This window comes from Triturus cristatus, chromosome 7, assembly GCF_964204655.1.
Source record: "Triturus cristatus chromosome 7, aTriCri1.1, whole genome shotgun sequence".
In the NCBI taxonomy this organism is placed as follows: domain Eukaryota; kingdom Metazoa; phylum Chordata; class Amphibia; order Caudata; family Salamandridae; genus Triturus; species Triturus cristatus.
Genome location: NC_140590.1, coordinates 1,642,613 through 1,657,083, shown reverse-complemented (window position 1 = coordinate 1,657,083; position 14,471 = coordinate 1,642,613). Strand labels below are relative to the sequence as shown.

Sequence of the window (14,471 nt, the reverse complement as noted above, 5' to 3'; positions counted from 1 at the left end):
ACAATAGTCCGAGTTCAATGTTACTGAGCGAGCTCCCCAATCGATGGTAGGATTATGCTCTGTGAGCCATGGTAGTCCCAATATCAATTGGAACTGTGGGACATCTATCAAATTGAATTGCAGGATTTCTCGATGTCCCTCTTCAGATTCCAACTCCACAGGATCTGTATTGCTTACTATGGGTCCTGATGAAAGATTTGTTCCATCAACAGCTCGGACAGCCTCACTTTCTTTCATGATTGCCTTCAAACCGATCTTCTCCGCATACTTTAAATCACAAAAATTGCCTGTAGCTCCTGAATCAATCATGACAGTTACTTGCTTCAATATTCTTTCTCTGTACCGTAGTCATTATCACAACCAAAGGCGGAGCAGCAGACTGCAAGGTATTTGCCAAAGTATGTGCATCTGGAGCTGTTTTAGGATCTGCAACCACCAGTCCCAACTCCATTTACTGGTGGTGCAAAGCGTTTTCCGATGTTTTCTGCTTAGGTTTCTTTTGACAAATCTGTACGAAATGCCCAGTACCTACACAATAAAGGCATTGCTTGTTCACCCTCCGTTTTTCTTAGAAAGCGTTCCTCGGATCGTTCCAATTTGCATGGGTTCTCCCCCATGGGTCGAGGCATTTTCCTTGCTGTCTTCTGATCTTACTCGATCAAATCTGGCCACACTAGGATGATCATCTCGCTTCCTCTCTCCTCTTCTTTCACCTTGACGGAAATCGATTTCTAAAACTAGATCAATTAATGCTGAAATCTCTGTGGGTCTATTGGGTACTTGCGCTAATGCGTCCTTTAATTCGTCCTTTAACTCTCGATAAAATACAGCTGCTCTTTTGTTCTCCGGCCATTCAGTTTCTACAACCAGCTTATTAAACTGGGCCAAATAAGCTGCCAGATCTCAATTGCCCAGTTTAATTTCCAATAACTCGTTGTCTGTTGCCTGTGAAACTCTTCTCCTGTCAAATATAAGAAATTATTTTTTAAATTCATCCAAATCATATAATATCGGAGCATTGCTGGTCACCAAGGGCATATACCAGGAAGCTACATCCCCACTTAAGTAAGACAGGATAAATGCCACTCGAGACTGCGCATCGGGGTAAAGTGCCGGGCGACACATAGTGTAATGTGCATTGTGTCAGAAACACTTGAGCCTTTTGGGGATCTCCACAGAAACGTTCAGGGGGTGCTAAGGGAATTACGGGTGACAGAGAATGAATTACTTGTGTCGTAATCTTATGTTGGGAAACTGGTGCGTCACTAGGACTCCCTTCAGGATATGCAGAATATCTTAAACTTGTGCCAGACACTAGACTACTCATTTTTAATGTTAAATCTGTAGTTTCTTTTCTCAACTCCCTATTCTCCTCTGTAACTGAAATCAACTCCCTTTTGATTCCTTCTAGGATTTCTCCTAACTTCTTTAAATCCAAACCTTCCACCATTCTGCTCAGGTGCGAAATAAAAACGTGGGCACTTCACTCTGTCAGATCTAGAGCTCTTCCCTCACGCTCGGGAGCAGAATGTCGTAAGTTCCCAATGCCTCTCTCAGCTTTCCCAGTGACGCGCTCTTTAAAGCGAGTACACCAAAGAAACCCAAGGGGGGAAAGGGGATTGGACAGAGAAGAGACAGTCACTTTGCGTCTTCTTTCTTCAGTGTTGACACCCTTCTATCTTCTTACTATCTTCTCGTTGGCTGGACAGGTGAATATATACTGAAAGATGTTTTCACATGAAGTTATATTTTCTGTCTATAACCCTCTTTTATTCTGTATGTTTGTGAATTCCTTTTCTGTGTACCTACCCTGTCTGAAGTGACCAATGCTTCTCTTCTATTATTAATCTTGTCTTTTGTGTGATGTCCTCCATGGTGCTGTTAATTAGAATATTAAATGTGTTAGTCTTCTCTTCTTACTCTACATTAATTTCTTCTTATTACTCTTTCTTCTACTAAGAAAAAGGAATTGTCTCCACCTTTTTTTTTGCACTCTGAACTCTCCGCTTACTTCAGCACGACATAGTATGAAGGTTGCTCTTTGCGAACTGGAATTTTGCTAATATTTACAAGAATGTTGTGCGTCTTTTAAATAGCTTTGCTGCCTCCGTGCTCGCCGCTTGTTTTAGCGCGACGAATGTTGTTTTCCTCTACAGATAATTTTACTACGACCTCATGCGCATGCCTGGAATAAGAACGCTTCCTCATTAAGCGCAGGCTACCTTTTTAAAACTTAAATTTCGAACAGTCTTACTTGAAATGCTTTTCTCCTCTACTCCTTACAATACATGAATTCTCAGGTTTGCGCGACAAAGTTTTTCCCTCTCTAACTTCGTGACGCAATTCAGGACGACCTTCTCTACTCAGAATCGCTGTGAAGTGCGCCACTCCAACGGCCTGACACCTGGATCTTAGTGATTGTTGTGGAACACTAGAGCGCTAACCTGCTGCTCACTCGTTCCTGTCCTAGCGGCCATCTTTGACTCAGTTCTATTTTTAGATTGTCTCGGCGCGTAGCGCCTTTTCCTTTGATTGTTAGGTTTTAGGACATTAATCCTTACAGTGAGTTTGTTTTTTACTTGATGACTGACAGTCCTGACACCTGTGGCCAGAGATGCCAATTGGGTTAGTTTTGGGGAAAGAACACAGGCCCTGGGAACCTGATTGGCAGGGACCCAGGGCACACCAAGAAAAAGTGCATCAGTAGTTTGGCAAAAAGGGGGGGAGGTTATAAGACCTCGCTGATAACACCATAGTGTGATAAAGTGCCATCTTTCTTGCATGGTATGCCTCCACCTTTTGATGAATGTACTGAGTGTGCCCTGGACTCGTGCCAATCAGGTGCCCAGGGCCTATGTTCCTTCCCTAAAAACCTAAAACCCAAATTGGCAAACCCTGGCCACATGTCAGCCCTTGGTAAATGGTACCCTAGGTACCCAGAGTCTTGTGACCAGGGAAGGCCTCTAAGGGCTGCAGCACTCATTGTGCCACCCTTGGAGGCCCTGTACCCTAACACACACACACACACACTGCCCTTGCAGGCTGAGTGTCTGGGTACAAGACCAAACAAAGAGTCAACATGGCACACATCCCTGTGTGCCATGCCCACCACCTACACTGCCCTGGCATACATCAGCCACCCCTCTAGCTGGGTGCCCTATGCCAGTGGTGTGGGCACATGAGCAGGAGCCCTGTGCCCCTACAGTACCCAGGTCCATTCCTGGGCCCTGTAAGTGCAGTGCTGCCATTTAAGAGTACATGATGCTGACAGCTCGTCAAACACGAACTCCACAGCACCATAATGGCAACACTGAAGACTGAAGTTTGGTATCAAACTTCTCAGCACAGTAAACCCACACTGATGCCAGTGTGTGATTTAATGTACCAAGCACCTCAGAGGGCATCTTAGAGATGCCCCCTGAAACATAACCTACAATCCACGTCTGGACTGAGAGGCTGCCTAGTCTGCCACACAGCAGACATGTTGTTGGACCCCTGGGTAGGAGAGCCCCTGCTCTCCTGGGCCTGCAACAATGCACATCCTGGGCGAGGTGCTAGATCTCCTCCCCCAGGATGGGCAGGGGGAAGCTTCAAAGGCATGCCGCATCTGTGAGCTTCCCCAGCCCACTGCAACCCCCCACTCTGGCGGGAAGCTTGGCCGGAAACCCCAAATAAGGACAGGGGATGAGCCAGCCTGCCAACTCCACCCCTCAGGTGGGGGAGGCGAGGTGAAGCACATCTCTGGGCTCTCGCCATCTTGAAGATGGGAAGCCCTGCCCAATCAGGACAAGGCTACTGCCTCCCTCCCACAGGAGAGAGACAGAATAGGGGGTGTACCCACCCCAGGACAGGGTCCCATTGGTCCCTGCCCTTCACCTACCTGTAACGCCCCTAAATCTAGTATTTAGGGGCACCCTGAACCTTCCTTCCCCAGATTCCAGATTCCGAAATACAGAAAAGAGCAAGAAGAAAGAAGACCTGCCCTGCAGCTGCTAAAAAGAGGAAGACACCAACTGCCTTTGGCCCCAGTCCTACCGGCCTGTCGACCCTCGAACCTGCTCCTGCTACAACCCGGCATATCTTGTGGCCAGCAACCTCACAAACCCCGGAGGACCTGGCTACCTTTTGACTCTAAGCCCCTGGGACTCCCATGAGTAGAGGCTATTCTCAAAATCTACTTCTAATCCCTGGCATCAGCCCTGAACCGCGAACCCTTCACACTCTGCACCCGCCATGCCTGGCCTGTGCCGGAGTGAACAAAGACCACGAGGACGACCCCACGGCGACTGTGACCCCGAGTCCAGCACCCAAAGACTTCCCTCGACGCCCCTGAAGACACCTGCAGCCTCAGAACCAGGTGCCCCCCCCAACCGCGATCCACAGAGGGTAAGATTTCCTGACACCAAAAGGCACCCCTGCACCCGGCGCCCCGCGGCCACCTGTGCCCAACTCCGGGGTACCTACCTATCCTCCAGCTACCCAACTTACCTCTCGAAGTGGTGGTGGCACCTGAAGAATCTTCGTCCCCGAGCTTGCAGTCTTTTTCTAAACCGGAGCTTTCCCATTGAAATCAATTGAGCGCCCGAAGGCTCAAAAGCACCCTGCACCCAGCCGCCCTGGCAGTGTAACCTCTACACCTATCTACTTCCCCATTTGCCCTGAGCAAGTGACCAGGAGCCCAGCTCCCACAGCCGTGTGGCCTGCTAGTCAGCAGCCACCAACCAAGGCCCCCCGCCTCCCATAGGATAACATTGGGCCTAACTCTCTCTGCACCTGGCTGCCCCTGTGCCGCTGAGGGTGTAACAACTGTACCTACCTGACCCTGGGAGACCCCTGAGTCTGTGCCCAGAACCTTAACTCTGCCAGTCGAGTACTTGCCTTTAAACCGATAACTCAATTTTCTCCATAGGGTAACATTGACTGTTTTTTCTTGAAATTTCTTCTAAGTGTGGAGTTTTCAAAACCTAAAATATTCACCAAAAATCAGCCGAGTAACAAACGAAAATACTCACCTGCTATTAGGTGAGCTCCCAGTGCTGGATCTTGGTGCCCAGTACTGACTCTGAAAAATATTCACAACCGTACTTACCAGTAACCCAATTTTTTCCCATAGGAAACCATTGACTGTTTTTCTGTGAAATTTCTTCTAAGTGTCGATTTCTGCAACCTTTATATATTCTTTAAAAATCGTATAAATTATGAAAACGTAATTACTTACCTGTTTTGGATAAAGGTCCCAGTACTGAGTCTAGGCACCCAGTACTGGATTACAAAAGTAACGAGAACTTACCATACTTGCAATTTGAATTTTCTTCCATAGGGAATCATTGACAGTTTTCTATGAAATATCTTCTAAGTGTCAACTTTTAAAATAGCAAAATATTGTCTAAAAATCATCACAGTAATTAAGTCGACTTTTATCACTTGATTCCAATTACTGACCCAGGACTGAATCTAGGATCCAGTCCTGGAATTCCAAAAGTAACCCTAAAAGTAATCTGTGGCAAATAACTTGAAACTTCCATTGAACTCAATGCATTATTGTGTTTAAAATTGTGTTGCCTATTGCAACCACTTGTAACTTTCTACAAAAGTCAATTGCATATTGCAAAAGTATTTATATAAAGCATCTCATTCTGAGAAAGTATATTTTAATACCTATTGTTGGTTCTAAAATAAAACGAGCATATATTTTTTTATATAAAAACCATTGGCCTAGGGTTCAGTTATTGTGTGAGAGACCATTTGCTGACTGAGTGTGTGCAACAAATGCTTTACACTGTCCTCGAATACTGCCTTACTGCTCGACCAAGCTACCACTTTAGAGAGTAAGGTTATATCTTACTTTAGCCTCTACCAAACCTCTGGGGACTGTGGACTCTGTACACCCTGTACCTATTTGGGAACAGTATATGCAGAGCCACTTTCTCACACATAGTTACTGAGTGTACGTTTGTTCGTCTATAGTAGGTAAATGGGGTAAGCACTAGATGGAAGCATGATAGTGCATGTCGAAAGGTATGTACTGCACCATATACAAGTCACTAAGTTTGAGATTCAAGTGTTGGTCCATGCTAAACAAGATATTAGCTGATTGCACCGGATGAGGGTTGCAGAGCTGTGTTTGAAAGTAAGGTTTAAAACCTAAGCCTTTTCTCCAAGAAATGTCAATACTCCCCCAGTGGCTGTCTTGGTGCATGCCCATATCATATAGTTGTAATGAAGTCTGTAGACACATTCTACGTAGCAAGAATGTTTAAAAAAGGTTGGCTGGTATGTCAAGAACTTTGCTGAGATTTTGAGGATTTGGAGATTGTTGAATAATGCAGCATGAAATGGTGTCCACTTAGAAGTAGTTCATATATCGGTGGTGCTATGGTTCTATGCCACTGTACCCTACAACCTCTGGGACGAGTGTAGTTCATCTGTTGTTGGTGCCATGCTTCTATGGTTGTGCCATGGTTCTATGGTTGTGCCATGGTTCTATGGTTGTATGCCACTGTACCCTACAACCTCTGGAGCAAGGGTAGTGCATCTCAGTTGGTTCTATTCCACTGTACCCTAAGACCTCTGGAGCGAGTGTAGTGCATCTCACTGTGCTCCATAAAGCCTGCAAAGAAGCCTGTTTACAGTGGCAAATGTATACCGGTCAACCCTTTTGCTTAAAACTGCAGCTCATGTGACCCATTTAAGTGGGTAATCCCGTTAAAGTTCATAGAAAATTGTCCATACCTGTACTTTGGAGAAATATTTCAAGGAAGAAAAAAAACCCTATGGATGGTGTCCCAGTGATGGTATGATGTCATCCGTGATGTCATTTAACAGGTTGAGTGATGGAATATGAGGTCATTAGCAGTGCATGTTGTGGAAGCAAGTCATAGTTGGCTCAGTATACGATAACGGGGATTTGTAGTTTTTTAAAAACCTTTTTAATTATATATTGAAGTGGCGTCCACGGTCTTGGATTGGGTAATAAAATAAACTGTGCCTGCATCGTTTTACTAAGTGCATGTACAGTGAGCCTGCAGAATGATGCAACCTGTGACAGGGGACACATCCTCGTTCTTTTTATTCCTTTATTTTTCGGGTGTGCGGCACAGCATTTGCAAACTGCATTGCCTAAACCAGTAGGTCCAACAGGTGAGATTTATTGGCTTTGTCAATGCTTACTGCGTTTCCCTTTGGCCTTGAGAGGCGCCCTACCATCTTGCATCAATATTTATTGAGATGTAATGATTGCCCTGGTGTTATGATTGCCAACAGGAGGCCAGCATAGCTTTTTAGTGGGAGGTGTGATAGAATATGGGCTTCAACGAACTGCCATGTTGGAATACTACTTTGTAGCTCCAAAATATGATGGATTGTAATTACTAGAAATATAGAAATTGTATGAGTAAATGATGATGCAGATTGCTAGACAGTGCAAGACTGGGAACGCTGATGCACCGCACTCTGCCTGTTTCATGGAACGACATACTGGGATCAAATGAATCAAGGGGCCTGGACCGTCAAAAAACTGGGGTGGGGGGTATGTTAATGTTTGTGAATGGAGCCGTGTCATTCTTGCAGGACTCAAGGGAAGTTATGCTGAAAGCCCAGACCTAACTGAAGGATAAAAGGGATGGAAAAATGTTAATGCTTACAGAGAAGGGGATACAGTGCATGTAATGGGACAGACCATCAGAATTGTGTAAAAAAGTGAAAATCCCACTACAGGAGAATAAAGCAGCTCATTGCAGCAGCGCTTTAGAGTAAGGAACGGAGAAAGGTCTATGAGAGTGGGAGCTTTCATTAGTACAGCTTTCTACCCATACTGGAGGAGGGAGTGCCGGGATCAGAGCACGTGCCAAGACCTCTGGTTCAGTTGGCTATAGAATGGCTTTGGATGTTGTGGTGGTCATAGGAGTAAGGTTTCCTGGAGTCTGAAGTTGGTTGCATGCCCATCCTCTGCCATTGCCATAGTGCTGTCTGCTTGGATTGTGGAACGCGTTGGTCACTATTATAACTGTTGACCTTTGCAGGTTTGGTGATGACTGGAAGAAGAAGCTTCAGCTTCCCCCAAGGGATCAGCGAGTCAGGACAACGGTTAGTTGACTTCCTGTTCTATTCAAATCCGATTCCATTGGTACCTTCATTCTTATTAATCTGCACCAAGCATCGAGGGGGTTACAAAGCTCTGTTGTTAATGTGTCCCAGCATCCAACTCTTGCATTCGTTGAGTCCTTCTTTCACTTTTCCAGGACGTTACAGCTACAAAAGGCAACGAGTTTGAAGACTACTGTCTAAAGCGTGAGCTTCTAATGGGTATCTTTGAAATGGGCTGGGAAAAGCCATCTCCGATTCAGGTGAGAAAAGAAAAGGCTGGCAAGAGCGAAGACGCATACCAAATCAAAAAATCTAACCTGTGACATTATAGCTAAGCACACGGCCAATGACGCCTGTGTGTGGTTCTTTAGTAGTACCTGTATGCAGCAGAAGACTGAAGGATGAATATTAACCTCTTCTGTGCCCATGACGAGATAGTCTCGTCATGGAGCACGGTCGCGCTGTGCCCATGACGAGACTATCTCGTCATGAAACCCGCCCACTAATGAAACGCCCGGCACAGGAGGGGGAAAGGGCGTGGCACAGAAGGGGTTAAGTTAGTACATAAATACTATTTGGAACTACAGAGAATTGAAGAAATGTTGAGTGCATTTGTGCAATCTGTTTCGAGAATGGAGAATCAACTACTATATTTATAGTACCTCTATCGAAAATGTGTAGTTGAAGGTTGAATATTAAGTTAGCATATGTCTACAATCTGCATCAAGAGCAGAATTGAAGGGTAAATGTTAGGAACGTGTATGGTGCTTGTATCAAGAGCAGTGAATCCAAGTGTTTATATTGTTAGTACATGTATACTATCTTTATTTAAAGCAGACAGTCGGAGTCAATATCTTGTACATGTACACTCTCTTAAGAACAGTTTAAAGGTTGTTGTGCCTCACTTCTTTATCTGTATTTTTGCAAGTGGTATGCTTTTCAAGGATAATGTAGCTGCATTTTTTTTATGTGAAAGCTTTTGTTCAGTTAAGGTTAGGTGACTTCTATTTTTTGGCCTTGTTCTGGCAGGAGGAAAGTATCCCCATTGCACTTTCTGGGAGAGACATCCTTGCAAGAGCCAAGAACGGGACGGGAAAGAGCGGTGCTTACCTCATCCCTCTGCTTGAAAGACTTGATGTGAAGAAGGTGCATGTCCAAGGTAAGAGTACCTGGTGGCTCGCACATGGCAGTAGAGTGAAGTTTAGAACATCTCCTCCCATGCATGATTTCTGTAATGGGCATTGTGAGAAAGTGTCATCTTTCTTCCATGGTATGCCCCCACTTTTTGCTGAATGCTGAATGTAATTTGACTGAGTGTGCCCTGAACTCCTGCCATGAGCCTATGTTCCTTATCTAAACAAAAACCTCAAAACCAAATTGGCAAACCCTGGCACATGTCAGCCCCTGGTAAGTGGTACCCTAGGTACCCAGGGCCTTGTGACCAGGGAAGGCCTCTAAGGGCTGCAGCACTCATTGTGCCACCCTTAGAGGCCCTGTACCCTAACACCCACACACTGCCCTTGCAGGCTGAGTGTCTGTGTACAAGACCAAACAAAGAGTCAACATGGCACACATCCCTGTGTGCCAGGCCCACAACCTACACTGCCTTGTCATACATCAGCCACCCCTCTAGCTGGGTGCCCTATGCCAGTAGTGTGGACACAGAGGCAGGAGCCCTGTGCCCCTACAGTACCCAGGTCCATTCCTGGGCCTGTAAGTGCAGTGCTGCCATTTAAGAGTACATGGTGCTGGGAGCTTGTCAAACACGAACTCCACAGCACTATAATGGCAGCACTGAAGACTGAGAAGTTTGGTATCAAACTGCTCAGCACATTAAATCCACACTGATGCCAGTGTGGGATTTAATGTACCAAGCACCACAGCGGGCATCTTAGAGAGGCCCCCTGAAACCTAACCTACAATCCACATCTGTTCTGAGGCTGCCTAGGCTGCCACACAGCAGACATGTTGCTGGACCCCTGGGTAGGAGAGCCCTGCTCTCCTGGGCCTGCAACAATGCACATCCTGGGCGAGGTGCTAGGTCTCCTCCCCCAGGGTGGACAGGGGGAAGCTTCAAAGGCATGCCACCTCTGTGAGCTTCCCCAGACCACTGCAACCCCCCACTCTGGTGGGAAGCTTGGCCGGAAACCCCAAATAAGGACAGGGGATGTGCCAGCCTGCCAACCCCACCCCTCAGGTGGGGAAGGCGAGGTGAAGCACATCTCCGGGCTCTCGCCATCTTGAAGATGGGAAGCCCTGCCCAATCAAGATTAGGCTACTGCCCCCCTCCCACAGGAGAGAGGCAGGATAGGGAGTATACCCACCCCAGGACAGGGACCCATTGGTCCCTGCCCTTCACTTACCTGTAACGCCCCTAAATCTAGTATTTAGGGGCACCCTGAACCTTCCTTCCCCAGATTCCGAAATCCGAAGAAGAGCTAGAAGACAGAAGACCTGCCCTGCAGCTGCTAAGAAGAGGAAGACACCAACTGCTTTGGCCCCAGCCCTACCGGCCTGTCGACCCTCGAACCTGCTCCTGCTCCAACCCGGCATCTCTTGTGGCCAGCAACCTCACAAACCCCGGAGGACCTGGCTACCTTCTGACTCTAAGCCCCTGGGACTCCCATGAGTAGAGGCTCTTCTCAAAATCTACTTCTGATCCCTGGCATCAGCCCGGAACCGCGAACCCTTCACACTCTGCACCCGCCATGCCTGGCCTGTGCCGGAGTGAACAAAGACCACGAGGATGACCCCACGGTGACTGTGACCCCGAGTCCGGCACCCAAGGACCTCCCTCGACACTCCTGAAGAAGCCTGCAGCCTCAAAACCAGGTACCCCCTCCTCCCCCCCCCTCCCTCCCCCCCCAACCGCGATCAACCCGAGGGTAAGATTTCCCGACACCAAAAGGCACCGCTGCACCCCTGTGCCCCCTGTGCCCAATCCCAGGATACCTACCTATCCTCCAACTACCCAACTTACCCTCGAAGTGCTGGTGGCACCTGAAGAATCTTCGTCCCCGAGCTTGCAGTCTTTCTAAACTGGAGCTTTTCCCATTGATATCAATTGAGCGCCCGAAGGCTCAAAAGCACCCTGCACCCAGCCGCCCGAGCGGCCCTGGCAGTGCAACCTCTACACCCATCTGCTTCCCCACTTGCCCTGAGTAAGTGACCAGGAGCCCAGCTCCCACAGCCGCGTGGCCTGCTAGTCAGCAGCCACCAACCAAGGTCCCCCTTCCTCTCATAGGATAACATTGGGCCTAACTCTCTCTACACCCGGCTACCCCTGTTCCGCTGAGGGTGAACCAACTGTACCTATCTGACCCTGGGAGACCTGCGAGTCTATGCCCAGAACCGTAACTCTGCCAGTTGAGTACTTACCTTTAAACCGATAACTCAATTTTCTTCATAGGGTAACATTGACTGGCTTTTCCTGAAATTTCTTCTAAGTGTGGACTTTTCAAATCCTAAAATATTCACCAAAAATCAGCTGAGTAACGAAAACAAAAATACCCACCTGCTACTAGGTGAGCTCCCAGTGCTGGATCTTGGCGTCCAGCACGGACTCTGAAAAATACTTACAACTGTACTTACCAGTAACCCAATTTTCTCCCATAGGAAATCATTGACTGTTTTTCTGTGAAATTTCTTCTTAAGTGTCAATTTCTGCAAACTTCAAATATTCTTTAAAAATCGTATAACTTCTGAAAACGTAATTGCTTACCTGTTTTGAAAAAAGGTCCCAGTACTGAGTCTAGGTACCCAGTACTGGATTACAAAAGTAACGAGAACATACTATACCTGCAACTTGATTTTTCTTCCATAAGGAATCATTGACTGTTTTCTATGAAATATTTTTAAGTGTCAACATTTAAAATAGCAAAATATCGTCTAAAAATCATCACAGTAATTAAGTCGACTTTTATCACTTGATTCCAAGTACTGACCCAGGGACTGAATCTAGGATCCAGTCCTGGAATTTCAAAAGTAATCCTAAAAGTAATCTGTTGCAAATAACTTGAAACTTCCATTGAGCTCAATGCATTGTTGTGTTTAAAATTGTTGCCTATTGCAACCACTTGTAACTTTCTACAAAAGTCAATTGCATATTGCAAAAGTATTTATATAAAGCATCTCACTCTGAGAAAGTATATTTTAATACCTATTGTTGGTTCTAAAATAAAACAAGCATATATTTTTTATATATAAACCATTGGCCTAGAGTTGAGTTATTGAGTGTGTGAGACCATTTGCTGGCTGAGTGTGTGCAACAAATGCTTTACACTGTCCTCTGATACTGCCTTACTGCTTGACCAAGCTACCACTTTAGAGAGTAAGGTTATATCTAACTGTAGCCTCTGCCAAACCTCTGGGGACTGTGGTCTCTGTACACTCTGTACCTATTTGGGAACAGTATATACAGAGCCACTTTCTCACATTGGTGGATCAGCGGTGGGGATACAAACTTGCATTTGTTGGACTACTTGGTTACCATCTAGTCACACAACAGAACTCTTCAAATTGCCTTTAGAATTCTGATTGGTCTTTTCCAAAAATACCAAAAGTCTAGCTAGGGCCTTGCTTCAGTCTCATTAGAATTTTAGAAAAATACGTCACTATAGTCAGGGTAGAGGATTAGAACCGTCAGGTTAGAATGACTCAAACAAACCCAGCTATTAGTGAAAATAACATGGACCTGGTGGAGGAGCTCGACCTCTCACTTTACGTACACTTGTCTTTCTAGGAATTGAGGTCCCTATGCAAACTTAAAAATATACCAATGGGCCTACATCCAACCAAACTAGGGCTCCAGGAGCTCTTGGCTGAGTATGCTAAGGACTACCCATCTGAACATGGTGATGGCCAGTCAGATGAGGAAAGGGAAGAAGAGGAGGTGGATAATAACCCCCCACACTATTCCCTAGGAAGGAGAGGGCCCCCATACCCTCCAATCCAAGAATTGGCATCTGGGGACGTAGAGATCACAAAGGTGACTCTGGTACCAGAGAGATCACTGGGGGACCTTTTAGAAAGGCTGGGCAAAAGATTAGAGCTAGAGTCCAGGCTCTAGAAAAAGAAAGTAGAGATGGGTTTAGCACCCATCAATGGTGGCAGCAATAATAAAAATAAGGATATGGAGGAAACCTCGGACCTTAAAATCCCCAAAGGGATTGTCCTTAAATTTGAGGAAGGTGATGACATCATCAAATGGTTCACAGCCTTTGAGAAGGCTTGTGAAATAAGAAGAGTAAAGAAACCTCTCTGGGGGGCACTCCTGTGGGAACTGTTCTCTGGTAACTGCAGAGACAGGGTTCTGACCCTTACTGGGCCAGAAGCAGGATCCTATGACCTCACGAGGAAAGCTCTGATTGAGGGAGTTGGATTCACTACTGAGGAGTATAGAATTAGATTCAGGGGGGCTCACAAAACACAGACCCAGTCCTGGATTGACTTTATAGACTTCTCAGTAAAGACACTGGATGGTTGGTTAGCTGGACATGGTGTGTAGGATTTTACTTGATTGTACAATTTATTCATGAAGGAACATATATTAAGTAACTGCACAAATGAAAAGTTGCACCAGCATTTGGTAGACCTGGGTCGAATTTATCCACAAGAATTGGGAAAGAAGGCAGACCACTGGGTCAAGACTAGGGTGACAAGGACAACCACTGGGGGTGACCAAAAGAAAGTGGTCACAAAGCCTCCCCAGGGGTAAGGTGGTGAGCATCCCCAAGATGAAAAGTCTGAGTCTTCCAAAGGGCCCCAAAAACCTGTTCAGGTGGGTGGGACACAAACTACTCCCTATGTGCCTCAACCCTATAGGGTGAACAACTTTGATCCCTTAAAGGCCTGGTGTAATAACTGTAAGAGGTCAGGACACCTAACTGTAGATAAATCTTGCCCCCACAACAAAGCCCCCAAGGCACCCAGTACAGCTACTCCTGGGGCAGCAAGATTACAGATGGGATCAGAGGTGTACCCTGAGCAAATCTGTGAACACACTGAAGCAAGTCTAGTCTCCCTGGGAGAAGTGGAGTTTGCCACTGTGGCTGTGTGGCCACCCAACTTAAAGAAATATTTACAGTACCCCTGGGTGAATGGAACTAGTGTAGAAGCTCTGAGGGATACAGGGGCCAGTGTCACTATGGTGAAAGACACACTGGTTTCCCCTCAGGAATATTTGATTGAAAAGTCATACCCAGTCACCAACGCTGACCGTGTCACCACTAGTCATCCCATGGCCATTGTGACATTAGGCTGGGGGGGGAATGGTGGGGGGGGGGTACTGGCCTGAAACAGGTAGTCGTCTCTCCAAAGTTGCCTGCTGCATGTCTGCTTGGAAATGATCTGGAAACCTCAGCCTGGGCTGAGGTTGAGCTAAAGGC

General features: G+C 46.4%; 1 protein-coding gene across 4 annotated transcripts in view; it reads left to right on the top strand.

The window, feature by feature from the left end:
* LOC146808659 (putative ATP-dependent RNA helicase DDX6) overlaps positions 1-14,471 on the top strand; it is a 271,143-nt gene that overhangs the window by 54,129 nt on the left and 202,543 nt on the right. For all 4 annotated transcript variants that reach the window (XM_085615455.1, XM_085615452.1, XM_085615453.1 and 1 more), the window contains 3 exons: positions 8,022-8,085; positions 8,241-8,345; positions 9,115-9,244. In XM_085615455.1, coding sequence (XP_085471581.1) covers positions 8,022-8,085; positions 8,241-8,345; positions 9,115-9,244 — 299 coding nt within the window. The remainder of the gene's footprint in view (positions 1-8,021; positions 8,086-8,240; positions 8,346-9,114; positions 9,245-14,471) is intronic.